A 17,556-nucleotide genomic window follows, 5' to 3' on the forward strand; every position below is an offset into this window, starting at 1 on the left:
GGGAAGGCAGCCGCCTGGGGCCGCGAGAGCCGGGGAACTACAATTTCCGGCGGGCACCGCGCCGGCGCGCTTCCGGCACGAGCGGACAGTCCCTTCCCCGGCCCGCGGCCGAGGGGGCACGATGAAGCGAGAGGGTGGCGCTCCCGTTCTCGAGCGGCCACGGGCGGGTGAGTGTTCGCGCGGCGTGCCGGGGCCGGGGCTCGCGCCTTCGGTCCGCGCGGTGGAGCAAGAGGCCGGGTGTTTGGGGCCCCGGGAAGGGTTCGGGCCTGGGGGGCGGGGCTCAGGCGCGCCGGCTTTTCCCTCATCCGTGCGTTTGTCTGTCAGCTGGGCCGTCGCTCGCTCCTCTCCTCCGTTCTCTTTATTCGCTCTTTCTTCCTCCGTTTACGGTTCGCCGCCGGGTGCCCAGCACTGTCACAGGCGCGGGGAGACTGCGGAGAGCGAGACCCCAGTTCTCCTGTGCTCTTCTCGAGGAGGGTTTCTCAGCCTCGCCCCTCTTGGCACTTCATGCCCATCGTCACTGCCCGCTGTGCCTTGTAGCGTGTTGATCACTATCCCTGGGCTCCACCCGCCAGATACCAGTAGCCTCCCTCGCCCCCGATGTGACAACCAAAAATGTCTCCAGCCATTTCCAAGCGTCCCCCCTTTTCAGAACCGGTGATGGGGGGGGGGAAATCCCCCCACAATACACAGACACAGTCATGAGGATCTGTGACAGGTGCTATGAAAAACAGAAAGAAGCAGGGCATTGAGAAAGAGACAGTACTGGGGGCTCCTGAAGGGCTTGAGGAGGGGCATCTGCAAGCAGCCTGTCCTGGAGGGAAGTTGCTGGAAAAGCATATTGGGCAGAGGAAGAAGGACTGCAAAGGCCCAGGATGAGAAAGCTCAGAGGACGCCAGCGGGTTCTGGCGATGGGGTGAGAGGTGAAGTGGTAAGGCCAGGCCAGAGTGCAGGATGGAGGCTGCGTGGTGCTCACAAGGGAGGCTGTTGGGGAATTTGAGCACAGAGAGCCGGCGTCAGGTCTGTCTAGCCAAGTGCCTCTGGTTGTGTGCGGAGGATGGACTGCTGGCTTCACTGGGGAAGGAGAGCGTGAGGAGGCTGGATTGTGTGTGGGGGGCAGGGGTGGGTTCCTCTTCTAATCCTCACTTGGGTCTGGCTGCCTGGGCCAGGTTGTCTTGAGCCAGGTCAGGATGGTCAGCTGGGGCTGAGTCTGGGGTCCTGCTGGATCGTACCCTGTTCTTGCAGCGGGGAGGGTTTCCACCCCGCTGTGCTATGTCCTTGCTTAGAGCTTTGTGCTGCTCATCAGTTTCCCCTCCTCCCCTCCCTCGGACCTCTCCTCATGTACACACGGGCCCCCTCTCCTGGGGCTGCCCACCCCTGGCCTTTGGCAAGCATGTGGCATCTCTCTTCCACATTTCTTTTCTTTGGGTCTCTCCCTTCCCACACCTCTTCTCCTCTCTGTCATAAATCCCCCCTTGCATTGCTCTGGGCATCCAAGCTTCTCCTTGGAAACTAGTCCCTGTGTCTCAAGGTGCCTGCATCCAGACCCTCCTCCCTCGAAGCAGGAAGAGCTGGGACATGGGCTACCTGGCTGATAAGAGCCCAGCCAGGAAGGAGGGGCTCGAGTTGAGGTTCTCTGTGGAGTGACTCCACTATGATCCTGTGTCATGATCTCTCTGGAAACAAATGGAAAAGATTACGGTCTTCAGTATTGCCTAAGGGGGTGGCAGGAACCCCCAGAAAAGTGCCTTTGGCAGGTTGAGCAGCTCAGTGGTACTTCCAACCCTCTGCCTCCTCTCCGCCCCCGCTCTGCAGGCTCCTGGCTTCTTCAGACTCGGGTGTGAACCTTGGCCAGTTGGCTGGACAAAGGAATGGGCAGTTTGGGAAATGGAGGAGGATTTGGCTGAAGGGCCTGAGCCACTTTGGAGGCTTTGGCTGCCCAGACGTGATGATCCAGCCTCTTGGTGACTCGGGGAGGGGCTGGTTTACCTGCAAGGTGGGGCCCCTTGGTTCACTGGCCACCACAGAGGAAGCAGAAGGAACAGGACTTTGGTCAGCCTCGGCCCTGACCTCTTGCTGGCTGTCTGTGCCTGCGGTGACGTTGCAGCTTCCATTGTCAGTTCTCAAGAAGGAGCTGATGTCGGTGGAGCCTTCATTGCTAACTCACATGGCATCTCTCATAGTTCCTTCCAGACTTGGGTACATCCAGTCCATTTAATGGGTGAAGAAACCTGAGGACCAGGCAGGCACACAACTTGCCTGAAGTTGTACACTTGCCAAGTGGCAGAGGTGGGGTTTGAGCTCAGGTCTCTCGGATCCTGGCACTCGCGGGTGGGCACCCAGCATTTCAGGCCTCTGGCTGGCTCATGCGGGGGGACCCATGAAGACGGACCCACCAATCCCTCTCAGCTGATGTCCTCAGTGTCCCCGTGTGCTAGCTCTGAGTCAGAAGAGATGGTTGCTCCCCAGAGCAGCGTCGAGTCAGATGGGGGCTGGTACTGACGTCACTGTGCACACCTGACCCTCAGCTGCCTGGGCAGGAGGAAGTGGGCTATCTGGAAGTCTTTTGGGAGATGGACGTTCCCAGGAACCCCCGGGAGCAGGAAGGAGCAGCCCAGCAGAAACCAGGACTGGAGGGGTGTGCCCGAGGGCTGAGGGGCGTGGGCTGCTCACCTCCAGACCCAGATCTTCCCAGAGACTGCATGCCCTCCCCGACTTCCACTGGGAAGCAAGAAGGAAGAAACCGAGGAGACAGGAGCCACACGGGGAGCAATGAGACAATGGCCAGGGGAGCCTGGAGGTGCACACGGGCCCAGGGACTGCCAGCCACTTGGCTCTTAGGTCGAGGCCCTGGGCCTGTCTCCACGAGTTTAGGCCCCCTGATTTAGGACAGCCACTGGGGCTTGGCTGGGCCCTGAGGTGGAGGGAGGGTGTGGGCAGGAAAAAGCGGCCCTGCAGCTGGACACTGAGAGAGGAGGATGAATGCCACCTCTTTCCAGCACATTCTCTCCCTGCGTTGGATCTGGCCAGCCCCTTCCTCCAGGAAGCCCTCTGGATGTCCCCCAGGCTGGGCCAGTCCCTGACCTCATACATTGTCCTCAGATATGGGGAAGAAAAGATTTGAGGGGGGGATGAGGCTGGCCCCCAGGGCGGGTGGGGAGGGGAAGGCATTTCCATTGCCAAGTGGAGGTTAAGGCTGGGCTGTGGTGCAGGAGGGGCTGGGCAGGCTGGAGAGGCTGCCCCTGGACAGGAAAGGCCAGGAGGCTGGGTGGAGGGGGCAAGGGGGCAGAGCCCTGGGGAGGGCAGGCCACAGCACGTGTCTCGGGCAGCTCTGAAAAATCCGTGGAGTCTGGGCTGTGGGTGCCAGGGGCAGGATGGAGAAGAGAGGGCAAAGGCCTGGGCTGAGCTCTGGGAGGGAAGGTGGCCGGGCAGGCCCCAGACCAGGGCGCGCTGGGGTCCGAGGGGACCCCTGACAGTCACAGCCTGACTGTCTGGGATGGAAAAGGCGTATTAAGGAGATTCAGGGAACAGTGACAGGAAGTGTGTGTAGCTTTGCTATGGCAACCAGGCCTGTCTCTATAGGACTTGGCAGCCTGGCCTGGGCTTGGGCCAGGGGGCCCTGGGGCAGGGCTTCCCCGGGGCTTTGTGGTCTGCAGGTGAGGCCAAGGCTGCACACAGCTCTGTGGGGCCACCCATGCCCCTCCCTGGGGCAGACAGCATCCAGTGTGTGGCTTGATGGCGTCTAGAGGCCAGTCCACCCCCTGCTGGCTCAGGACGTGCTGTTTGGGACACCCCACCACACCCGCTGCCTGGGCTGTTGGAGCAGTTGTCTCGAGGCAGATCTCGGTCTCGTCTGGCCACCCCGCGACCATGGCTGCCCCTACAGCCCTCTGGGTGCTGCCCGAGGGGAAGGGGTGTCATGTCTCACACTCCTGAAGAGGCTGCCCAGCAGATCCCTTTGGGCTTCCCCCGTGGGGGCTGATCAGAGGAGTGGGTGGGGGGCGTTCCCGAAGCAGGGTGGATGGAGTTCAGGCGCTGGGGCATTTGGGGCGAATTTCTAGTTCCTCACTGGGCAGTGAGTGCACCCCGGGCCCCAGGAGACCCTTAGATACAGGTGGGTGTGGGTGGACAGGGACCCTGGGCCTTGACCCTGGCCCAGGCAAGGCAGGGGAGGGGCTGTTCTTGGTCCCCGTGGTCCTCCAGCCTCACCCCAGGTGGACACCCCGTTTCCATCAGGACTGGGGCCTTTCTCAGGGATAGGATCTCCGAATCCAGCCCCCAGACTGTGCTGAGGCGCTTCCGCCGGGAGGGAGGAAGGATGAAGGGAGCGCTTTCTGGCCCTCCCCGACTCGGGTCTCCCCGGTCTGCCAGCCCACAGCTTTTCCCAGTTTACCAGGGGCCAGGTTCTGGCGTGGGTGAGGATTCTCACTCTCTGTTGACAACTTCCTGCCTGCCTTCGCGCCTCAGGCTGACTGTGGGTGGGGAAGGGGCCTCCTCCCCCAGGGCCCGGGCACACCCCCGGGCCGCCTCCGTGGAGCCCCAGCCCCCAGAGTGCTGAGCTGTGCTCCTGCGTTACTGGGGTTTTGGCCTCCAGGAAGAGGATACCGTGGAGGACTGTTGTTACGAAATGCAGCCCCTGGGGGGCCAGTCTGAGGGCGAAATGCAGCCCCTGGGGGGCCAGTCTGAGGGCGGGCCGGGGGCATCTTGCTCAATTCCTAGGAGCTCTGGATGCAATCTCAGCGTTCCGGGTGGGCGGGGCGGCAGTCCCCTCCCTCCCGCACCCCACCCCCGCACCCCTTCCAGGGCACAAGAGTGAGTGGGGCGGAAAGGTCCTCCCACCATCCAGGGTGGACTGAACCGACAGGGTCCTCCCACCATCCAGGGCGCATGGGTGGACCAGGTGGACAGGATCCCCCCACCATCCGGGGTGCACGGGTGGGCAGGGCGACCAAGGCCCCCCCCCCCACCATCCAGGGCGGCGGGTGGGCGGGACGACCACGGTCCCCCACCATCCAGGGCTGGGGCGGTGCACTGAACCCTGTGAACCGGGAAGTGATTCCCTCCGTCCTTCCCTCTCTCAGCCCGGCTCTTTCCCGGGCCAGTCCCCTGCCGGGTCCTGTGTCGTCGCCCCGCCTGACCCTATTGGCTGCCTGGGGACTTTCCGGCTGATTTGCATGTTGCCTGCGAGTCCTGCAGTCCTGCGTGCCTTTCTGTTTACTTCACTTCAGAGCGGGACAGCCAGACCGCCGCTGCAACAGGCGCTCAGGCAACCGGCACCCCCGGGCGGGGAGGGTGGGGCGGGCGGCGGGCAGGCTGGCTGCCGCCCGGGGGGAGCGCCTGCCAGGGTCATGGCCGCCCGGTCCGTGGGCGCCACTCTCTGCAGCCAGCAGCTGGCCTCGTGGCCCCGGGGAGCTTGCAGCGGAGGGAGCAGATGATTGTAAAATCCAGGTCAGTGTCAGCCGGCGGCCACCCAGAGCCAGCCGCGGGTTTCCCCAAAGGGGCGGAGCACTTCGCACCGATGGGTTGAGTGCTGGAGCTGGCTGGGCCTCACGCAGCCACAGCCCAGTGGCCTTACTCCTAGCAGGGCAGCCCCCAGGACTTCCTACTTAACAGGGAGACCCACAGGAGACCCTGTTACCCACTAGAGAACAAGCCACAGAGTGGGGGAGGCAAGCCCTTTGAGTCACAGCAGGACCAGCAGCCGGCAGGAGGCCAGGCTTTGGCCAAGCTCTGGGGATCCCCTCGGGCACTCAGAGCCCTGCAGGCGGGCGAGGGTCCTCGTGGCAATGCCACCTGTGGGGGCCGAGAGCCACCCTTGTTGAAGCCTGAGTCTCAAAACTTGGGCTGGTGGTGAGAGGTGGTCTTTGGAGGGGTGCAGCTGGGGAGAAGTGAGGAGAGCTTTAGAGCCAGCCCCTCCCTGCTGTCCTGCCGGGTGGGCCCCAGGGCACACAGCTTGGCTGTTGTTGGGGGCGTGGTTGTCGCTGGATGGGCCAGGTCAGGAGGGCCTGGCATGGAAAGTGCCAGAACCAACTGGACTGTGCCTTGCTGTCTGCTGGACTCACATGGCGGGGCATAGAGCATCTCCCGCCTTCTTGTGGGGGCCTGGGTTGTCCTTCCCCCTGGAGCCTTGGGGTCCTGTAGGACTCCCAGACCACTGGGTGGGCCCCTGCCTGCCCCGCAGCACGGGGACAGCCGTTCCTGATGCTGGTCTGATGGCTGGGCCAGGTGCTGGGTGATGAGCCCGTGGCACGTGTCCAGGGGAGGCTGCTGGAGGTCTCCTGAGGTGGAGAGCTCACGCGGGCCTGGTGACAGGGCCTGGGCGTGTGGCCTCCCTCCCCGTGCAGGGCTCTCAACACAGCCAACTGCCATGGCGGGACACGGTGCTCCGGGCTGCAGACTCGGCAGGTCCTGACGTCAGGCACACCGCTCTGGCGCGGGGGCGTGGCGGGGGGGTCTGCTGATAGGGCCACTTCAGTTCAGTTCAGTCACTCAGTCGTGTCTGACTCTTTGTGACTCCATGGACTGCAGCACGCCAGGCCTTCCTGTCCATCACCGACTCCCAGAGCTTACTCAAACTCATGTCCATGGAGTCCATGATGCCATCCAACCATCTCATCCTCTGTTGGCCCCTTCTCCTCCTGCCTTCAATCTTTCCCAGCGTCAGGGTCTTGTCCAATGAGTCAGCTGTTTGCATCAGATGGCCCCCTCAGGGTGGGTACTATCTTGGGAGTGAAGCTGCCTTCCGGGAGGGCCCGTCCTCTGTGGGCGGCTGACAGGGTCTCCTTACACCCAGGCCTGGCTAGCTCTCCCTGGGCCCACCCTAGCTCCTCTCTTATCGGGTGGGAGTCCCCAGAAACCAGGGGTGATGCCCACAGCCCTATCTCCCTACTACCTGCTTACCCCAGCCCTTGAGACTGACTCACCCTGCGGGGCAAGCAAGACCATGCTCTGTTCCTGGGGCGGGCGACTGCACACCGTCAGGAGTCTGAGCTCTGCGCTCCTCTCCTGCCTGAAGGGGCTTTCTGTGTGTGGTGCGGCTGGTGAGGGGTGGGATGCCACCCACAGGTCCCCTGGTGTGTGGCCAGCATCCTGCCATCCTGGAAACTGGTGCCTGACCACACCTACCCTGGCAGGAAACGGCCTGAGGCTGGCCCAGCCTTGGCCCCAGGGGCATTTGGACCTTGGACCCCGGGGAACAGCAGAGCAGGAGTTGGGGGGGCAGGGGGCAGAGCTGGTGGGCTTTTCCCAAGGGCTAAGCCTTGGAGCAAGGTGGAACTGAGCACCAGCTCCTGGCCCCCATCCCGGGCCTCCTCCTTCCCTCCTGCCTGTCCACACCTGGCACAGGCGGGAGGGGAGGGGGCTTGGACCGCAGGAACCTACGCTTGTTGCAATTGGTGGTGGAGCCAGGCCTTCCAGAGCAGGCCCGCCCCCCCGGGCGGAGCAGCCTCGCCAACCAGCAGGGCCTGGGCCGCAGCCTGGAGCCCCATGTTTGTGCTCTGCCTGCAGGGGACGCCGCCCGAGGAGCCTGGATGCCGCTCTAGAGCATGAGCTCGGGCAAGGGCGCCCGCTACAACCGCTTCTCCGGGGGGCCGAGCAACCTTCCCACCCCAGACACCGCCGGGGTGAGGGACACCGCTGGGGAGGGTCGCCTCTGGGCACGCCCTGTGCCCACCCCGCCGCCCAGGGCCCCGGGGGGCTTTCTGGAACACGCAGTCCGTCCCTGGAGGTCCCTCGGGTGGGCTGGGCCGTGTGTGTGGTTGGTGTGTCTGCGAGTGTGCGTGCATGCGGGCTCCTTAGTGGGATAGTGTCAGCCCACATCCACGTGTGTGTCCACATCCTCCGCGGGGTCAGAGCCGAGTCACATTCGTTCTCTCTCCAGACCAGGATGGAAACCACCTTCGGGCCCGCCTTTTCGGCTGTCACCACCATCACGAAAGGTGAGCCTGGAGCCCAGGCCAGCCTGGGCCGCAGAGGCAGTCCACCATCCCGCTGCCTGCCCCCAGGCCCCCCTGCACCTCCTCGCGGAGCCTGCCTGCCGCCTCTCCGGGTGGGCACCACTTCACACCCTGTCCCTGATCAAGTGACCCCGACTCATCCCACCCCAGGCTCTTAGAGTCAGGCTCAGGGACAGGCCGGGCTCAGGTGGCAGGAGAGACTCCTGGGGTCCTTCCTGGAGTCCGGTCCCTTGGGGAGGAACTAGCACACGAAGGCACAGCCTCCTCCCTGGAGACGGCACATGGTCCCTCCGGGCAGGACTGCCGTGTCCGACTCCGTGACCCCCTGGACTGTAGCCCGCCAGGCTCCTCTGTCCTTGGGATTCTCCAGGCAATAACACTGGAGTGGGTTGCCGTGCCCTCCTCCAGGGGGTCTTCCCCACCCAGGGATTGAACCCATGTTTGCTGTGGCTCCTGCGTTGCAGGCAGTTCTTTACCACTGAGCCAGTGGGAAGCCCCACCTCAGAGTGCACCAGCTGCTAATTAGTGTTTCAGCTGCTTCTCCGGGGTTTTCTCTGGATACACTTGGTGGCGGGGCCCCCAGCCTGCCGTGCACCTCTGCTCACCCAGGCTCCTTTCTCCTGCCAAGTGACCCCCCAGGGGCTCTGAAAGAGCTCTCTTTTTTTCCTCAGATGTTCCTGAGGGAAAAGCAAATATGCATCTCCCCTACCCGCAACTCTCGGGTCCCTGATTTCTCATCTGCCTTTAGAAGCTGCGTGGCACGCTGCCCTGGCAGACGAGAGCTCCTGGGCAGAGGGCGAGGGGGCCTGTCCCACCCAGCACCCCCTCAGTGTCAGGGCAGGGCAGAGCCAGCGACCAGGCCTGACCAGCTGCCCCGGGAGGCCCCCTACCACGCAGGGACCCAGGGCCACTCACAGGGCAGCCCACTGAAGCCTGGATCATGCACCCATGCCTTTGGGGCTGGTGTGGTGACGTCTGGGCCCGGTTGGGCCCTAGACCAGTGGGGGCCACTGTGTGCCCCCTGCTGCTGCCTTCAGTGACTCAGAGGGGAACTCCTGTTCCCACGTGGACCCCTGACCAGTGCCTTCTCTGAGCAGCCGGAGTGACAGGCAGGAGGAGGTGGGCGGAGAGGGGCCCGGACCACCAGGCTGCGGTACCAGCTGAGGGGCTGCGGACCTCTCTGCCTGGGGGTGGCAGGGCGGGGGCGGGGGGCTTCTAGGCTCAGTGCTGGGGCTGTCCAGGCCGGCCCCTCCTGGCCCACGTGCAAAGGTGTCCGCGGCCCACCCCGGCGGTCTGGCCTCCCCGCACGGCCCACCGTGGCCCTTTCTCTTTGCAGCCGATGGGACCAGCACGTACAAACAGCATCGCAGGACGCCCTCCTCCTCCAGCTCCCTGGCCTACTCCCCGCGGGACGAGGAGGACAGCATGGTGGGTCTGCGCCGCACTCCTCTCTGCCCTCGGGAGCGGGCCTCTCTCAATCCAGGCCCCTCCTCCCAGGGGCCCGGGGCCCAGGAGGAGCTGAAGGTGGAGGCTCAGCTGCGGGGAGCACCCCGAGCTCTGGGGTGAGGGTGGAGAGAGTGGTGAGGCAGGGGCCCAGCACAGTGACACCCTGAGGTTTCCAGAGGGGCGGCGGGCGAGGTGCAGCCGGGCTGAGGGTTGCGGCGCCCGCAGGTCTGGATGTTTGACTCCCTCTTGTGGGGGTGGTGGGAGCCACGGAAGGTTCATTCAGGAGGGTGACCAGGTCTGAAGCTTTCTTTCCTACCGAGTGGAGGCTGTGTGTGTGGGTTGCCGGGTGGAGGTAGGGGCCCTGAGCCTGGGGGTCCTGACCAGAGACAGGAGCCAGCAGGCAGGGAAATGTGGGCAGGCTCAGGCGGGGGTTACCGATTTAGGGGTTTGGGGCAGAGTTGGAGCTGGCTGTCAGTGCCCAGGCAGTGGGGCCAGGGTCACAGTGGCCATTCATTCCCTGTCAGTCTGCCCACTGGCCCCTTGCTAGGCTCTGGGGTTGCAGGGGGGAGCGAAGGCGGGCCCGGGTGGCAGGCCTGGGGCACAGTCACCCTCGGGCCCTTACCCTCACCCACCTCTCTGGGCTGCCCCTGCTTTCCCTTGGACCTCCCTCTGGCTGGCTCTCCAGCCCTGATAGTCCCCCAGCACCGAAGGTTTCTCCTCGGTGGCCAGCTCTTGTTTTCTGTTTAATAGGGAGAAAAAGAAGTATTTCTAATTATTCAAAAAACACACTTATGTGCCCAGAACGGCACTAGGCCCTCCCCAAGCACGGGCCCCCTCCCTTGGGCTCTGCCTGCCTCTGTGCCCGGGGCCCATGACGTGTCCGGCGCCTGTGACGTGTCCGGGGCCTGTCACGTGTCTGGGGCCTATGACGTGTTCATGGAGCAAGGCAGGAAGCAGTAGGCCCGCCTGCCCGGCTGGGCCTTGAGGACAATGGCCTCCCTGTGCCTGTGGTGTCTGGAATCCTTGGGTTTTGGTGGCTCGGGATGTGGGCACGTGCTGTGAGGGTCCAGAGCCGCTGCCACCTGGACATCAAGTCTTTGGCTGTTGGGCCCCCCAGGCTGCCCCCTGCTTGCCCTGAGGAGCCCGGCCTTCCCAGGCCCTGTGGTTTGGGGCCAGCGGCCCTGCGCCCAGCCCAGGCCTGTAGCTGCCCCTGCACTCAGGCGGAGTGGGGTCCCTGCAGGGGGCAGGCAGCCGGGGGAGACAGCCTGGCCAGCCCGCGCACTTGGCCCCGCTCCCGCCTGGACCTGCTCTCACCTTGTGGTCTCCATCGCTGCCCCGGGGGTGGTTTGACTCACTTCCTCTGACTTTCCCCACTCGCTCCTCATGTGGCGTTTCCATGCAAACGTGCCGCTCGGGCTGCCGGGCACTGCCCTGGCAAAGGAGGTGCCCGTCCGCAGTCACGCTGGGTACATGGAAGCCCGCACGCACGCCGGGAAGCCGGGCCCTGGCACTACCTGGCCAGCCTCCCTGGGCCTGCAGGGGTCCCGTGCCTCGGGCTGGTGGGGAGGGGACCCTTCCAATAGTCCGTGCACCCCCCCACAGCTCAGAAGGAGGCAGCTGGGCCTAGGGGGCTGGGCCCAGAGGGGCCGGCGGGCTGGGCGTGGAGGCAGGCGGTTAATGGCTCTTGAATGAGGCTTCTGGAAGGCTGAGAGAGGAGCATGGGAGTGACTGGACCAATTGCTCTCGTAGGATCTCTCCTGGAGGATTCTGGGCCCCGAGGGAAGGAAGGGACAGTGCCCATCGTTCTGGCGTACCCCCACTCTGTCTCTGGGGGCTCAGGCAGAGGCCAGCACCTGTGGCCCTCCCACCTATTCTCAGAAGCTGGCCTAGGGTTTGGTGGGGTGTCCACCCTCCCCTGGGAGCCTTCCTGGCCTGGCCTACTGTCCCCGGGCAGGATGGCCCGTGGGCCCCTGGAGCCCCGCAGCCTCCCGCAGCCAGCCTTTCAGCCCCTCCCTCCGGCAGTCTGGGGGCCGTGGCCACCCCCTCCCTGGGATTGGCTGGTGGAGGTGCCCCCTCTGTGGCCCACATTCCCTCACGGGAAGCAGGAAGCAGGCCGAGCGTGTCCTCGTAGAATTGAATAGCAGGAAGTCTCTCCATTTACACAAAGAAAGTTGGCAGACGTGAGCGGGCGTCCCAACTGCAGGGCCAGGACCGCGGGGCCGGCTTCGCGCACTCGGCACACTGGGGACTGGGTGGGCGCCCGCTGGGCCGGGGGTCCCGACCCGGCCCTCCCGCCGGCTGACGGCCGCCCCGCTGCCCACAGCCGCCCATCAGCACGCCTCGCCGCTCCGACTCGGCCATCTCTGTGCGCTCCCTGCACTCCGAGTCTAGCATGTCCCTCCGTTCCACGTTCTCGCTGCCGGAGGAGGAGGAGGAACCGGTAGGTGTGGCTGGCGGGAAGCCCTCCCTGTGCCGGGCGGTTGGGGCCCCTTCCCTTCTGGCCCCGGTAGGGGCCCCCTGTCCATACAGGTCCACATCGGGGACTCGGGGGCCTAGGCCGGGTCCGCCAGGCACGTTCTCACTCCCCGTCCCAGGGGCTACCCAGGAACCAGCTTTCAGAAGGAAAGGTGGAGCCCACCCAGGGCCCCTTCTAGTCTGAGTCCCAGGGAGAGGGAGGGCACAACTGGAGGGCTTCTCCGCGCACAAGTCCCCTCGAGTCCTAGGCCTCAGCGGGCTCCCCTCAGGACACAGCCCAGCCCAGGGGAGGGGGAGCTGGATGCCTGCCGCCCCGGCGCCCCTTCATCCCGCCCTGCTTCCAGGAGCCACTGGTGTTCGCCGAGCAGCCCTCGGTGAAGCTGTGCTGCCAGCTCTGCTGCAGCGTGTTCAAGGACCCTGTGATCACCACGTGTGGGGTGAGCTGCCCTCCCTGGCCTGTGCGCTTCGTGAGCCCCAAACCGTGGGGCGCCCAGTCTGGCTGCCCGGCACTTGCCCTCTGCAGTGGGCGAGGGGTGGGCCTCACTGTGGCCGTGACCCCACCTGCCCATTGTCCCCACAGCACACCTTCTGCCGAAGATGCGCCTTGAAGTCAGGTAGGACCCTCTCAGCCCAGGCCCGGCCACCCGGGTCCCCAGCGGCGGGGAGGTCCCTCTGGGGAGGTCCACCCGGGGCCCAGCACTGGTGGAGGCCCCTAGTCCTCCTTCAGTGGCAGTTCCTTGGCCAGCACTCAGGCCAGGCTCGGCGCCCTCGGTGGCGGGCATGGACGAGACCCCTGGGTGCAGCACCCGCTGTCAGGGCTGCCGGCCTTGCCGGCTCGGGCTTGGCCTCCGGCCTGCTCCACACTCTGTCCCCAGCCCCCCGCCACTACCCCAGACTCCCGGGGCCACGGAGAGGCCCGCTCACCCAGTGCTCGTCCCTTCCTGTCCTGGAAGCCCCAGAGGGGGAAGGCAGATGAGGGGATGAGGCCCCCGGTGGAGGCTCAGCCCAGCCTGAAGGGGAGCAGGCTCCAGGCCCGGGGCGGGGCTGGCTGGGCGGGCCATGCGGTCAGTGTGTCCTCCCCGCCAGAGAAGTGCCCCGTGGACAACGCCAAGCTGACGGTGGTGGTGAACAACATCGCGGTGGCCGAGCAGATCGGCGAGCTCTTCATCCACTGCAGGCACGGCTGTCGGGCGGTGGGGGGCGGGAAGCCCTCCGTCTTCGAGGTGGACCCCCGAGGGTGCCCCTTCACCATCAAGCTCAGCGCTCGAAAGTAAGGGCCCCCTTCTGCCCCCGGTCCTCGCCCCCCCCGGGGCCCCTGGGAGCCGGGGCCTCTGGGGACTCAGCCCCCGCGCCGTGCCGCCCGGCCGCCCCTCCAGGGACCACGAGGGCAGCTGTGACTACAGGCCCGTGCGCTGCCCCAACAACCCCAGCTGCCCGCCCCTCCTCAAGATGAACCTGGAGGCCCACCTCAAGGAGTGCGAGCACATCAAGTGTCCCCACTCCAAGTACGGGTGAGTGGGCGGGGGTGGGTGCAAGGGGCTGCCCCGGGCGGGGGTGGGTGGGCGGAGGGCGGCGGGCCTGGGCTGGCATTCACGGTCCCTCCTTCAGCAAACCTTGGCTGAGATCCGCCTGAGTGCCGGGCACTGGGGAGACGGCCTTAGTGGGAGCCACACGGTCAACTGTGTAATTACAAACTGAGGTACAGGTGCTGAGGAGGAGACCTGAGCCCCGCGGGGACACGGCGTATGGGGACACGGCGCCCGGGGAGCTGGGGACTGATGCATGCGAGGGCGCGAGCCGGGCCCAGACCTGGGAGAGGGCTTCCAGCAGCTGGACCAGCAGCAGGGAGTTGAGAGTAGAGGGCAGAGGGGCCGGCAGAGGAGGTGGTAGCTGGCTCTTCGGGGCGGAAGCCAGTGAGGGGGGGCAGGAGCCCTGGAGGAGCTCTGGGCCGGAGCACAGTGGCTGGATTGCTGGGGGAGGCGGGACGGGTGGTGGGCAAGCGGGTGTGCGCAGGGTTGTGGCCCAGCACAGAAGTGGGATTTGCGGGAGACTTGGGGCTGGAGAGGCAGAGGGAAGGGTCCACCTGGGCGGGCAGGTGGGCAGGGCAGCTGTCCTGTCCCGCTAGGTGCACGTTCATCGGGAACCAGGACACATACGAGACGCACCTGGAGACGTGCCGCTTCGAGGGCCTGAAGGAGTTCCTGCAGCAGACAGACGACCGCTTCCACGAGATGCACGTGGCGCTGGCCCAGAAGGACCAGGAGATTGCCTTCCTGCGCTCCATGCTGGGCAAGCTCTCGGAGAAGATCGACCAGCTGGAAAAGAGCTTGGAGCTCAAGTTTGGTGAGAGCCCGGCCCAGGGGGCGCAGGGGTCCAGCCCCGCCTCTGGGTCCCTGACATCCCCTGCCCTGCCGCTCAGACGTCCTGGACGAAAACCAGAGCAAGCTCAGTGAGGACCTCATGGAGTTCCGGAGGGACGCGTCCATGCTGAACGTGAGCGGGCAGGGGCCGAGGGCGGGGCTGGATGCTGGGAGGCCTGTTGCCACTCAGGATTAGGTGTCTGTGCTGGGGGGCCCTGCCTGGGGTAGGAAAGGCCTTTGGGGCCCCACCCACCCCATGCTCTGCTCTGCTCTGCTCTTGGCCCTGCAGGACGAGCTGTCCCACATCAACGCGCGGCTGAACATGGGCATCCTTGGATGTGAGTGTGGGCCCCCTATCGCCCGCCCTGTAGCCCCCAGGGCCCCAGGCCCCTCACGCCGCCCATCTCTCTGCAGCGTATGACCCGCAGCAGATCTTCAAGTGCAAGGGGACGTTCGTGGGCCACCAGGGCCCCGTCTGGTGTCTCTGCGTCTACTCCATGGGGGACTTGCTCTTCAGCGGCTCCTCCGATAAGACCATCAAGGTGGGTAGGGGCCTGCCCAGGGGCCGAGCACCCTGGAGCAGCAGGGCTGGGTATGGCACGCCAACCTCTGCCAGCTCCAGGCCCGCCCATGGACAGGGCTTTCTCTGCTCCCCCATGCTCACATCATTCGTGCCGTAGTGACCCCTGCCACCGGGCTGGCCCTGCTGGTATCTGCCCTGACCCTGGTCTCTGCAGGTGTGGGACACGTGTACCACCTACAAGTGCCAGAAGACGCTGGAGGGCCATGACGGCATTGTGCTGGCCCTCTGCATCCAGGGGTGAGTGTGGGTGCACGTGTGTCCCCTGAGCACAGGCCCACGTGGACCGTGCTGCATGTGTCCTAGAGTGACTTTGTCTGCCACTCCTGGGACCCTGAGCAGGGCCGAGTCATGGGCGGTATGTGGGCCTCCGTCTCTGACGCTGTGCATTCCCTGAGCAGAGCCCTGACCCCGGAGAGCCTCAGGTGGCCAAGGACAGGCGGGACCGGAGGGGAGGCAGGCTCCTGCTGGCCAACAGGGCCTGGCCACCCCCTCAGCCCAGAGTGCCCCTTCTAGACTGTGCCTCCTGGCGCATGTCATGAGGCTGTGTGCTGTGGGCGTGAGTGTGTGTGTGCGTGTGAGATGCTGGCGCACAGGAAGCAACAGCTTGACTGCCAGCAATGCTAACAAGGGTAATTACCTCCCAGCTCAGCTGTCAGACGCTTGCCAGGCAGGCGCGTCCAAGGTCCTCTCGCTGAGGTGGAAAGACCGAGGCTGGGCTCAAGGAAGCTGTAGTGGTCCTGGCGACGGCCCAGACCTCTGGTTCCCAGTGGCCAATGCTCGCTTGGCCTGGCCAGGGCGGTGTCAGCAGGGATGCTGGCTTCGCATGCCCTGACACCCTGGCTTTGCTTCCCCAGGTGCAAGCTCTACAGTGGCTCGGCCGACTGCACCATCATTGTGAGTGGGGCCCGCGGGAGGGCGGGGTCAGGCCCCACGCATGCCTGAGAACCCTGGGCATGCTGTGCCCCTGGGGCCTGGGCTCGGCAGGGCCTCAGGCTTCGTTCCTGTCTCCCGCCAGGTATGGGACATCCAGAACCTACAGAAGGTGAACACAATCCGGGCCCACGACAACCCGGTGTGCACACTGGTGTCGTCACACAACATGCTCTTCAGCGGCTCCCTGAAGGCCATCAAGGTCAGGCCGGGTGGGGTGTGTGCATGCCCGATGCCGATGCGTGCCCCCCCGGCCTGCACTCACGGCCACTCCCACAGGTCTGGGACATCGTGGGCACTGAGCTGAAGCTGAAGAAGGAGCTCACCGGCCTCAACCACTGGGTGCGAGCCCTGGTGGCCGCCCAGAGCTACCTGTACAGTGGCTCCTACCAGACAATCAAGGTGGGTCCCCCCCGACCCCGAGCTGGCTCCGTCTGCCCTGCCCCCACCGGGCCGGCACAGGGAGGCCCTCACATGCACCCTGGTCCTGGGTGGACGGCCTGGCCTGGGACGAAGTGGCCCACACTTGCCCGTAGATCTGGGACATCCGGACCCTCGACTGCATCCACGTTCTGCAGACGTCTGGCGGCAGCGTCTACTCCATCGCCGTGACCAATCACCACATTGTCTGCGGCACCTACGAGAACCTCATCCACGTAAGAGCGGACGCGGTGGGGGGCAGCCTCTGACTCCGGGCCCCTGTCCGCCCCCATCTGTGCCTCTGACCTGCCGGCGCCACCCCTCCAGGTGTGGGACATCGAGTCTAAGGAGCAGGTGCGGACCCTGACAGGCCATGTTGGCACCGTGTACGCCCTGGCAGTCATCTCGACGCCAGACCAGACCAAGGTCTTCAGCGCGTCCTATGACCGGTCTCTCAGGGTATGAGCTGGCCGAGCGACTGGAGGGGGCGGCTCGGGGCGGCTCAGGGAGGGTGCCAGGCCTGGGCGGTCCTCATGTCTCCTGTGTCCCCAGGTCTGGAGTATGGACAACATGATCTGCACGCAGACACTGCTGCGTCACCAGGGCAGTGTGACTGCACTGGCCGTGTCCCGGGGCCGGCTCTTCTCCGGAGCCGTGGACAGCACTGTGAAGGTCAGCGCCATGGCTCAGGCCGCCCACAGGGGCTGTGTGGGGAAGTGGGAGCGAGGGAGGCGGGTGGGAGCTAGCAGCCCGGGCAGTGGGGGGCAGGTGCGGATGGCAGCTGGCTTTGGGGCTGCATGGCCATTTCAAGTGGCACTTGAAATGGAGTCTTCCCCCTGCAGGTGTGGACTTGCTAACAGAATCCACGCCGGGTCTCGACTTCCTCTGGGCCTGACCTAGGCCTAAATCCGGTGGGCCACATGACTGGTCTTGGGGTCTCTGCCTGCCCCGTGGTGACTCAGCCAGGCAGGCAGTGCCCTCCCTGCCCTGTGCCCAGTGAGCTTCCCTCTGCTTGGCCCTGTCACCATCACTGCCAGGACAGTGCCCAGCCCATCTGGGTGCCAGGTACGACGCTCGCCAGGCCCACCTCCATCCTCACTCCAGATGGACTGTGGGCCTTTTTACTCACCTTTTCTACACTGTTTTTAGACTGTATATAGATTTGATTACTTCTTGATTGAAATAAAAGTTGCACAGACTGTGGCTCTGAGTGGGGATGGTCCTCGGGGAGGGGGGACACCTGAGCACGTCGGGGTGCACAGGCACTGGCCAGCGGGAGGGAGGCTGGGCAGGGACCACAGAGGTGCCTGTTGACAACCCCACGATGTGGTTGTGTTGGTGACTGCCCCCCACTTGCCCCAGTATACACTCCCCCTCCAAAAAAAAGCCA

At 65.2% G+C, this 17,556-nt stretch overlaps 1 protein-coding gene across 5 annotated transcripts; it reads left to right on the top strand.

Moving 5' to 3' along the window:
- The first annotated feature begins 10 nt into the window (after positions 1-10).
- Positions 11-17,369, top strand: TRAF7 (TNF receptor associated factor 7). 5 transcript variants are annotated; one of them, XM_043915951.1, is made up of 21 exons: positions 11-167; positions 7,504-7,619; positions 7,877-7,934; positions 9,289-9,380; positions 11,722-11,838; positions 12,218-12,310; positions 12,454-12,487; positions 12,960-13,143; positions 13,250-13,384; positions 13,999-14,216; positions 14,293-14,366; positions 14,523-14,571; positions 14,648-14,775; positions 14,971-15,053; positions 15,671-15,710; positions 15,832-15,948; positions 16,026-16,148; positions 16,283-16,402; positions 16,494-16,625; positions 16,719-16,838; positions 17,009-17,369. In XM_043915951.1, exons 2-21 carry the CDS (start codon positions 7,542-7,544, stop codon positions 17,021-17,023), a joined length of 2,010 nt encoding a protein of 669 aa, XP_043771886.1. In that variant the 5' UTR covers positions 11-167; positions 7,504-7,541; the 3' UTR covers positions 17,024-17,369. The 5 variants fall into 5 exon arrangements, with proteins under 5 accessions (XP_043771886.1, XP_043771888.1, XP_043771889.1 ...); XM_043915953.1 differs by having other exon boundaries at positions 13,250-13,378; XM_043915952.1 differs by lacking the exon at positions 11-167 and adding an exon at positions 5,146-5,445.
- Positions 17,370-17,556: the final 187 nt, after the last annotated feature.

This window comes from Cervus elaphus, chromosome 10, assembly GCF_910594005.1.
Source record: "Cervus elaphus chromosome 10, mCerEla1.1, whole genome shotgun sequence".
Lineage (NCBI taxonomy): Eukaryota > Metazoa > Chordata > Mammalia > Artiodactyla > Cervidae > Cervus > Cervus elaphus.

What these genes read in the sequence shown, in the direction of transcription:
- TRAF7 (XM_043915951.1), top strand. Translation starts at nt 7,542, where the DNA reads ATGAGCTCGGGCAAGGGCGCCCGCTACAACCGCTTCTCCGGGGGGCCG. An exon ending in CTGTGATCACCACGTGTGGG is followed by an intron (nt 12,311 to 12,453) that starts GTGAGCTGCCCT and finishes TTGTCCCCACAG; the next exon opens with CACACCTTCTGCCGAAGATG. An exon ending in GCTCCTACCAGACAATCAAG is followed by an intron (nt 16,149 to 16,282) that starts GTGGGTCCCCCC and finishes ACTTGCCCGTAG; the next exon opens with ATCTGGGACATCCGGACCCT.